The sequence below is a fragment of the Salmo salar genome, chromosome ssa13 (genome assembly GCF_905237065.1).
Source record: "Salmo salar chromosome ssa13, Ssal_v3.1, whole genome shotgun sequence".
Lineage (NCBI taxonomy): Eukaryota > Metazoa > Chordata > Actinopteri > Salmoniformes > Salmonidae > Salmo > Salmo salar.
The window spans coordinates 37,339,122-37,349,586 of NC_059454.1; the positions used below are offsets into that span (position 1 = coordinate 37,339,122).

Consider the following 10,465-nt stretch of genomic DNA (forward strand, 5'->3'; position numbering starts at 1 on the left):
CAAGGGAGGTCAAGTGCTCGCTGGCTACCCTTGCATTCAATTCTACTGGTGGCAACAATATCACACTCTTTTTGACCAGACCGCATCAGATAGATGGTTTAAACATACCGAGACAGAGATGCGCTCTTTTGCTCAGTGAGATGCATTCAGCCTCTTGCAAATTCAAGGAAAATTATGAAACACAGAGAGATGAAAGCAAATATATATATATATTTTTTTTAATTGGGGGGTCCTGGCTTCCTTGGCATCCATGAATACATGCCACTGTGAACCAGCGACATTTCGGTTACTGGCCCAACGCTCAGTCAGCACCATGCAGACAGTGCCAGGCCTGGTGTTTGTTCATCAATGCCCAATGCTCCTCTCCCTCTGTTCACACCTCTCTGTTGTTGATAACAACACACTAGTCAGGGAGGTTTTACTGTTGTTCAGGATTAATTAAAATATGAGGGGATATATATGGGATATTTTGTTAATGGCTCCAGAACCAGAAAGGACTCAGTTTGAGTGTAACTTTCGCTCCTCTCAGCTGTTTCAGTGACTAAACATCACCACAGGAGGGCAGTGGGGCTTCATCTGTAAACTCAACCAGCTGGTCTGATCAGGGATAGAAACTTTGATGAAGTGTCTCATTCCCCCAAAGGAAACCAGTAACCGATAAAGAGAGAAAATCACGAAAGTGGAGGTTGAGGCGATTTAAAACAGCATGTCTTTAAAGAAGCTGAATGGAGATGTGATCTTTCTTTCCTGTGATCCATATGCATTGAGCCAGGGGGAGGGAGGTAGAGGTGGGGGAGAACTGGTCGAGTGACAGGCAGCTGATGGCTGAGTGGGGGGATTGGGCCAGTGGGTGCTGCATCACCTCATTGGCCCGCGGAAGACTGGAGATGCAAATGGAGGAAGATAAAGCTTTTAATGACACTAAGCACACCCCAGAGGCCTGGCTACGGCCGGCGCTCTCCACACTCAGCATATCAAGGACACCCCAGCCTTCTCTGTCTGAGCCTCCCCTCGGCGTGCCACACATCCCGTCGATCTTTAGTTTTATTAGAGACAAGCACTTCTGACTCCTTCTGCTGAGCAGAGCCAATGACAGGAGACAGATGTGCTTTCCTCGGAGAATAGAGGATCCCGTTTGATAAGCCCCCTGCTCTGTAGACTGTTAAATAACCACAAGAAACCATTGTAAAAGGAATTTGATCTACATAAGAATGGATGGATGTGCCTGAAAAGTGTCGTCTTGCTCATTTTGCTGTGCTTCAGCAGTAAATGTCAATTTGATGTCAGATTTTCCTCTCTCTTTTCAACCGTGACTTCTGTTATGGATTAGAAATGAAGGTAAGGCCTACTTCCTCATGGAACAAGGCCTGAACTTGGAGAGAGGGAATGCAGCCAAATGTCAAAATACCAATCTATACTGTACAATTGACCGAGTTCCAATTTAAACATTTGAGGTTGCTGAAATGTCATGGTAAACTGCGTTGAACAATCTTCAAATCTCAATTCTCTCAGGCCATTTGTCAGTGGGCATGTGTCAGTGGGCCCAGCCATGGTTTTCATATCACACAGCTCCGCCACCACCTGAGAGCTATTGTACCCTGCTGGGACAACAACACACTGTCTGTACTGTCTGGGTGTCTTTTACTGTGAGAGACAGGCCCCAGGTGGGATGTTGTCTTTTCTGTGTGGGTCATTCAGGCATAGAGAACACCAGCTCTCCTCTCCCGTGGTTACCGCAACACAGGTGAGCCCACAGCGGGTGCTAAGTCTGTCATAGTCAACAGTACCAGGGTCTTACCATTCTTCAAAGGGAATAAAGAGAAGAAGAAGTGTAGCCTACTTTTGTCAGGAATGTTGGCTCCTGGGGGTGTAGCGTTCCATCTTTTTGTTTGGAAGTAAAGTTAGTGTACAAATGTTTGGAAATATGTGGAAAATGCCTTTTTATTTTCCTTTCTAGTTAATCAAATGAACTTGATTATTATTTAGCTTCTGTTCACAAAATACGAAAACGTGTTTAAAATGACTGTGGTAAAACCATCTGGAGTCTCCTCACGTACAGTTAAACTACTCGTGATAACTGTTGTCAGACTTCAGCGTTCTCCCTTCGACTTGTGCAATATGTTCCACGTCCATACCCTCTTGGCTTCTTACTGCTCTGCACGCGCACGCAACTCCCACTGTAGCTCGGCACTATCATTTGTTTAGATGTTGATTTCTAAACGAATTGCCTGTAATTGCTGTTTAGCAGCACAATTAATCTGAGCTGCGTGCTTCCTGAAGCACATTAGGACACATTTGTATAATGAAGTAATTAACTCAATTATAGAAGAACTAGAAAGTAGGGATAAGAGAGAAAAGGAGAGTAAAGAATGATGGAGAGCATTAAGTACTTCAGTGCTGCGAGGGTCCTGCTGGGCTATTTGAAAGTGTTTGTCTCATCAGTGTTCTGTATGTGCAAGCAAAATGTTACATTGCATGTAATGAATTAGAGTTGTTGTTTCAAGATAATAGCATGCTTGAGGTTACGTCATCACTACTTTACGAGACATTTCCAATACATTTCTATGAAATAGTCCGTGTCACGCTCAGCTTTACAACGTTTCGGTCCCAGCCACTGTACAGTTTACACCCCTACACATACAATTTATCTTTCTGTTGGCCTAGTGGCTAGTTTCTTCTTTCTCATTTGGTCTCTGTCTCTCTGTCAGATGATGCCATGCCATTGTCACTGCCAAGCCTGTGTCTCATTGTCTGCTAGCAGCATTGTTATTAGTGTGGGATGGGACTGCCTGTGGAGGTATGGGCGGGCAGACAGGCTCCAGGGAGCAGGCGGCAGGCTGGGTAATTAGTTGCTCCTCAACACCAGACGGGCACACTGCCGTCACCACCACCGGGAGGTAGAGACGGGCACAGTGCAGTCATCGGGAGGGAGATGGGAAGTGGCATGTCTGTCATAGGAATACTGGAACAACCTTTGGTGTGAGAGCTGGTTTCCAACGGTTCCAGCGCATCTGTCACAGTCACACCAATCATCTCGTCTAGCCACCGGCAAGATGGTAATGCTTATTACCCCACCAAACACAGCATGAATTATTATTAGTTTATCAGAAAGCGCATTATCACTATCGTCTTGTATCATAATTAGGAGTGGTGTTTTACAAAGCCCATTGTCCAGCTGCATTGGGAAGGTTGGAGGGCGAGGGCTGGCTGCGTACAGGGGAAAGCAGTGCTTGGATTACATTACTTATTGGTAATGGCATAATCAAATAATGAAACGTCATTATTGTTGAGTCAGAATTGCTTTAATAAACACTGTGGCCCTACAGCATTAACCTGAACAGTGAGCCTGTTAATTGAATATGCAGCATAGTGTATCGATGACAAATGAAGGCACAGAGAGGACAAAATGCTGTAGACTAGCTTTACGAGTATTTTTCACATATTCTCGTTTGTTCTTTATATGTACCCCAGTGGATCATTGTCTTGACTTGGAGAGAGGGAATGCAGCCCCTGGCTTGAATCCCTTGACCTTTCCATGTGACGTAATGGGTTTTAGAGGAGCCATTTCTGCTGATGTCACATCTCCAGCCCCAGCAATGTGTTTCTGTCTGGAGCGACTGTAGCGACCATGTGACGATGATGACGGACCCCTGGTCTTGTAGGAGCGGCGGAGTAGCTTCCTCTGGTCGCCCCGGGAGATGTACAGGAGGAAGAGGAGGATGGGTACCCCCATGAGGAAGGTCCCGGCAAAGCCTAGCAGGACTCCATAGACCAGGGGCCACGCCCCGTCCAGTAGACGTCGCTGGTACGGCTGGACAGGAGCCCTCTCCACAACAAGCTCCAGGTCACTCCATATCAGCTCCTTCACTGGTATATTTCTTACTGTCAACCAATTAACAACAGCACAACAACAGATCTCAGCCTGCCAACCTTCAACAACAGCACAACATGTTCCTTTGCTGACAGTGACAAACAACTACTCAACAAAAGCACAGGAGAGTCCAGCCAAATCAGAGGAGTATCAGACACCTGCTTTTAAAAAAAAAAATTTACTTGGCATGAGAAAACGTGACTTTTTGACAGGTGATAATTGCAACTTAGAAATTTCTGTTGTCCTGGGAAAAATTGTTCCTCATCAGTTGATGCTGATGATAAGTAATACGTTTTATGGCTCACTGCCCAACTAGTGCAACCAAATCTTTTTTTCAGTGACTTTCCTTCACAGTACCGTGTAGAGATTATCTACAAGGGCTCATACATGACCATCACATTATCTCTATAATACATTATAAACTGGGTGGTTCGAGCCCTGAATTCTGATTGGCTGACATACCACGGGTATGATAAAACATTTACATGAACTGCTCTAATTACGTTGGTAACCAGTTTCTAATAGCAATAATGCACCTTGTGGGTTTATGGTGTATTGCTAATATACCATGGCCAAGGGCTGTATCCAGGCACTTTGCATTCCATCGTGCATAAGAACAACCGTTATCCGTGGTATATTGGCCATACCAAACCCCCTTGGGCCTTATTGCTTAATTATGTGTCCATTATCTACCCTGGGGCTCTATACCTTACCGTGCCTTGCTTGGGGCTTTGGGTTTACATGATGTTCCTCTGTCTCTGACTGGACCAGTGGAGACTCTATGGAGCTGACTCTCTGATGGTACTCCTCCACATACTTCTTTATACTCAGGGTTTTGTCCTGGTTGATATTTTTCCCCACCTCTGGAAGAACATCACAACATTGGCACAGTGAATGGCTACTCAAAATGGCCTATACATACAGTACCAGTCAAACGTTTGGGCACACCTAAGGTTTTTCTTTATTTTTACTATTTTCTACATTGTAGAATAATAGTGAAGACGTCAAAACTATTAAATAACACATATGGAATCATGTAGTAACCAAAAAAGTGTTAAATAAATCCAAATATATGTTATATTTAAGATTCTTCAAAGTAGCCACCCTTTTCCTTAATGACAGATTTGCACACTCGGCATTCTCTCAACCAGCTTCATGAGGTAGTTCAATTAACAGGTGTGCCTTGTTAGAAGTTAATTTGTGATTTTTTTCCTTCTTAATGCGTTTGAGCCAATCAGTTAGTTTATAACAAGGTTGGGGTGGTATACAGAAGATAGCCCTATTTGGCAAAAGACCAAGTCCGTATTATGGCAAGAGTGGCCAGAGAGATACCACTCCTCACTAAAAGGCACATGACAGCCCGCTTCGAGCTTACCAAAAGGCAGCTAAAGGACTCTCAGACGAGGAAAATCTGGCACCATTCCTACGGTGAAGCATGGTGGTGGCAGTATCATGCTGGGGGGATGTTTTTCAGCGGCAGGGGAGACTAGCCAGGATTGAGGGAAAGATGAATGGAGCAAAGTAGAGGGAGATCCTTGATGAAAACCTGCTCCAGAGCGCTCAGGACCTCAGACTGGGGCGAAGGTTCACCTTCCAACAGGACAACGACCCTAAGTACACAGCCAAGACAACACAGGAGTGGCTTCGGGACAAGTCTCTGAATGTCCTTGAGTGGTCCAGCCAGAGCCCGGACTTGAATCCGATCAAACGAGATGTAACCTGAAAATTGCTGTGCAGCGACACTCCCTCTCCAACCTGAGCTTGAGCTTATCTGCAGAGAAGAATGGGAGAAACTCTCCAAATAGAGGTGTGCCAAGCTTGTAGCGTCATACCCAAGAAGACTCGAGGCTGTGATCGCTGCCAAAGGTGCTTCAACAAAGTACTGAGTAAAGGGTCTGAATACTTATGTAAATGTCATATTTCCGTATATTATTATAATATATTTTTTAAACCTGTTTTTGCTTTGTCATTATGGGATATTGCGTGTAGAGTGATGAGGGGAAAAAACTATTGAATCCATTTTAGAATGAGGCTGTAACGTAACTAAATGTGGGGTCTGAATATTTTCAGAATGCACTGTAGGCGTATCTGGGTTGTTCCACCTTTTGAAAAGTGTAACTTGGTCAAAAAAGAGCACATGTTCAACTTCATAAAAACATGTTTTTCCATCTCAAGAGCTTAAATACAAAAATTACTAAGTGCCAAATAAAGTAACAGGGTTGATCTCAACAGGGTTGATGATTTCATCTTAAATCAGCCATAAATCCCCTTGTGACAGGAGGAATGGAAGCTTGTGTGTAACAGGGAGGGGAAATTGAATGCAAGCGTCAAAACATTTTGTTGTTATTATTATTGTTAAAACATTTCTAGTCTGTCTGTCTTTGGGTAAGAGGGTTGACATGTTATGCTTGACCCTCTCACTTTTCCACCACAAAATACCAGAAAAGGGCCAAAAATTGTAGAACCAGCTCACCAGATTTTATACTATGACTTGACTTTTAGATGTTCGTGTTGCTTTTGAAAAAAATATTTTATAAAAGAATAGTTTCATCATATTAAAACGAGAGTTCAGTTCACATTACAGGGTTGACCTTAAAATGAGGGACAGACAAATGAATCACTAATCACATGAAATAAATAGAGACATAAGTGGGTTAAATTATGTTTGAAAACTTGGAGACATAAGTGGGTTAAATTATTCCTAGAAGACAGAGGGTGCACAAAGGGACATGTCACAACGCTTATTTTTGGCACTTCATTCAATTTTACAGGCTTTTAAAATGAGATATTGGTGCACAGGGATGAAAAAGACACTATTTTTGTGGAACGACCCATCTACAGTTTATGCATTGGGAAAGAGAGACCGAGAGAAACTATGGATAACATGTGTTGGGTGCCCTCCATAACTTAATGGACTTGAACTAAGCAGGCCTTGGTAAATACAATTAGTTCAGCAATACAGCAACTGCTCTCACTTTTACTTTAAAAAAGAAAGTAAACAAACAGTCGAAGTTGTTGTGTAAAAGTGGATTTATTCCTAATTGCAATCAGGTCCTGGGTAATTGGTGTTTTGTGTATCCATAGATTCCACACATTCATTCTGATCCAAAAATAAATAGCTTTCATACACTGTGTTGACAGAAGGGATGTTCTTGGGCTGTCACACTTTTGTCATTTCTCTCTATCTGTCTCTTCCTGCCCCCCCCCTCGCTCGTTCTCTCTCTACCCACCCCCCTCTCTCTATCTCTGTCTCTCTACCCCTATCTCTCTCTCAATCCCTCTCTTTCGCTCTCTCTCAACCCCCCCTCTTTCTCCGATGATGAAAGGACCAGATGGTTCGTAGTGAATGTGGTGTGAGCTCCACTGAGTCCTCTGTCAGATCATTTACACCTCAGATCAATCGCCACTCGACTGTGGAGTCTCTTCCACACTAGACCCCACCACATGCCAGAGACGGACATAGCCAAAATATAAAATTTTTAAAACTCCAATTACAGTGGACCTTGATGTAGTGAGTTAATTATGTAGACAATGTTATTGAAGTATTGAGTGCACTGAAATAATGTCAAAATACAATTTGTTCAAGTTAACTTATGGTGTCGTTCTCTGGCAGCTGAATCTCATGTCTTTGATGGCTGCTTTCAATGAGACGTCACTAGTGCTGTGTGCGTGTTTGCGTGAGCACGTGTGCATGTGTGTATGCGCTGTATCTGTCTGTCTGACCTATGGCAATGTCTGTCCTTCCAATGTGTTGCAGGGCGCGAGACAGCCTGTCGTAGTACGTCTGTTCTCCGTGCTTCAGCAGCCAGTCTGTCAGAGCTGTCCGGCACTGAGCCTCGCTGTTCCTGTCTGATAAACATACAGCATATGGCCCTCAGACAGCAGACCCAGCCACGCTGCTGCAGCTAACTAGGGAGAGGTAAACAGAACAGGACATGGGGGAACAGACCGCTCACTCTCCTCTGAGTCCTCACAGACTGGGATAATAAACAATCGCTTTGAATGCCTCACTATAATATACCCATTATATAGCGTTGAGTTAGAGCAGAGCATTTTGTATATTGTGATAGCTAGGACAGCTAGCTAGGCCCTTTTGATTGTTGCATTGCATCTCAGTACATCAACATATGTGTAGAAGCACAGTAAATGTATGGTGCAGACCCGGCTGAGTTTGCACAGTGTAACGAATGAGCTTTTGGTTGTGATGTACTGTCAGTGTTGCAGTACCAGTGTCTCTCTTGACTCTCTTCTGGAGGTCCAGTTGGTTGTTCTCCAGTGAGAGATGGTCCAGCTGCTGGAATATGTTCTCCTCTGGGTGGGACAGGGCAGAGAAGAGGTTCTCACACTCCCTTGAGGTCAGCAGCTCCACCAGACGACCCAGCTGGTGAACACCCATGTCCTCCGCCACTGTGGAGGTGCATAGGAGTGGATAGGAGGGCACAGTGTTAATACGCTATGCTATGATTGTAATCACTGCTTATGGCTGTGGCATTACAGGAAGAGGTATGAGTAAGGTGCATAGTGCTAAAGCGTCCCAGGAAGGGGTATCACATGATCTCAATTAGTATGTACTGTATGTGTGATGAGAAACATTTTCTTTCCTTTTAAAATAAACCCATGTAACTAATTTCACACAACTGGTGGAGCAACTTGAAATCCCAGTTTCATTAAAAGTGAAGATGAGTTTCCAACAGATTAGCACGGTATCAGCTCCGTGGAACATTTTAGGTTCTCACCTGTGTCTTCCCCCAGGCTCGGGCTCAGTAGGAGCAGAAACAGAAGTGAGGGAGCTCCCATGACTGACATGATTACTGTAGCAGTACCCGTTTCCAGTCCACTCACAGTGCAGGAGGTGCTCCCTGGCTACAGTAGAAGCTATTTTCAAAACACTGCAGTGATCCGGAACTCATAGAGTCATAAGACAACGGAACTGTGAGGAACATTCTCTTTTCTATGTTGGAACTGTTCAACACCGTGTGAGAGAAAGATGTCTTTGACTATGTCAGTGGTTATTGGCATTTGGTTTACAACACTGACAATTAGGCTATTCATGTGTTGTGGTTTGGTGTCCACCTCCGCATTAGACAGGAATACAGGCAGTAGACTACTTTACCAATCATATCCCTCCCTGCTTCAGCAATGCCAGCACTCTCCTCCTGTTCTGTGGGTTTTTGTGTGTTTGATGGCCTAGCGTTGCTGTCTCTGTGTACAGTAACATTGTACATGAAAGCCTGTCGTTGTTTTGTTGTTTAAACACTGTTTGGGGCCTGCAGAAAATGCTTCCATGCTAATGAGAGCAGGTGGGTGCATTTATGGTTATATATAAGAGGAGCCACAACCCTGTGCTGAACATCTGTTGCTTTGCTTTTTGGATTAATCGTTTTGTTTTTTACTAAGACCCAGTACTGTCAAAAATATGATTTCCCCATGTTTTATATATATTTCCACACTATGATTTTGACAAATACTGTGAAATTATGAAAATGATGCCCTTTTAGTGTAAGAGCTGTTTGAAAAGACCACCTGAAGTTCCGCCTGTTTTGGTTAGATGGAGTTTTGGCCTGCCATCATCAGGAGGTAAATTAATTAGTTAATAGACCAATAACAAATTGTTTTAAACTTCTCTCCCAATAACAGCTAGTTTTCAGTTCCCACTCAGACCACTCCCAGACAGTCCTAGCAAAATTATTGCATGAGAAATTGCTCTTTGCTAAGAAGCAATTTATGTTTCTTTTTTACCATTTTAATTGAAAACAATCACAGTAAGGTATTTATTGTGACCAAGAAATTACTTGATATTGAGATAAAAAAAATGGCTGTCACGACTTCCGCCGAAGTCGGTCCCTCTCCTTGTTCGGGCGACGTTCGGCGGTCGATGTCACCGGCCTTCTAGCCATCGCCGATCCATTTTTCATTTGTTTTGTCTTTGTCTTACACATCTGGTTTCAATCCCCCAATTACTTGTTCATTATTTAACCCTCTGTTCCCCCATGTTTATTTGTGAGTAATTGTTTGTCTTGTATACAGTCCGTTATTGTGGGCTCGGTATATTGTGTTGTATTTGCGAATACTTGAGTAAATACGTTGATTACTCATATCTGCTGTCCTGCGCCTGACTCTCTACACCAGCTACACACAGGCAGGATTACAATGGCTGCATTGGACCTTTTTAAAAGATCTCCAAAGGGGAATTTATTAAAAGGCAACCAAAGCAAACAAATGCCACTGGCACAGGGTAAAACCCCAGATTGTAATGATTTGCTGTGCTTCATTCAGAATACCATTGAACATAAAAGCTTTAGCCTGACCAGGCCTTATAAAAGCCTGCAGCTAGTGACGTTGAGCTTCGATGTTAGAGAAGACATTACTCTTTGAAAGACAAAAGGTTGCATATTAAACGTGTTCCTCTCTAGTTCAGTATATAAAGACACATGTTGATTGGGTTTGAAATAGAATGATTAAAAGATAAACGGCTACCCACAGCACACCAGGAGGTCAGAGGACGTTAAAAGGTTGTGTTCTACTTTCAATCGCTGGCTGTGTCCCAAATGGCACCCTATCCCCTATATAGTGCACTACGTAAGGAATAGGGTG

At 43.5% G+C, this 10,465-nt stretch overlaps 1 protein-coding gene across 1 annotated transcript; it reads right to left on the reverse strand.

The window, feature by feature from the left end:
• Nucleotides 1-3,296: 3,296 nt before the first annotated feature.
• Nucleotides 3,297-8,727, reverse strand: tmdd1 (transmembrane and death domain 1). Its single transcript, XM_014136464.2, has 5 exons — nt 8,608-8,727; nt 8,099-8,278; nt 7,595-7,720; nt 4,585-4,734; nt 3,297-3,882 (listed from the first exon to the last, which is right to left on the reverse strand). Exons 1-5 carry the CDS (start codon nt 8,675-8,677, stop codon nt 3,476-3,478), a joined length of 933 nt encoding a protein of 310 aa, XP_013991939.2. The 5' UTR covers nt 8,678-8,727; the 3' UTR covers nt 3,297-3,475.
• Between the last annotated feature and the right edge of the window lie 1,738 nt (nt 8,728-10,465).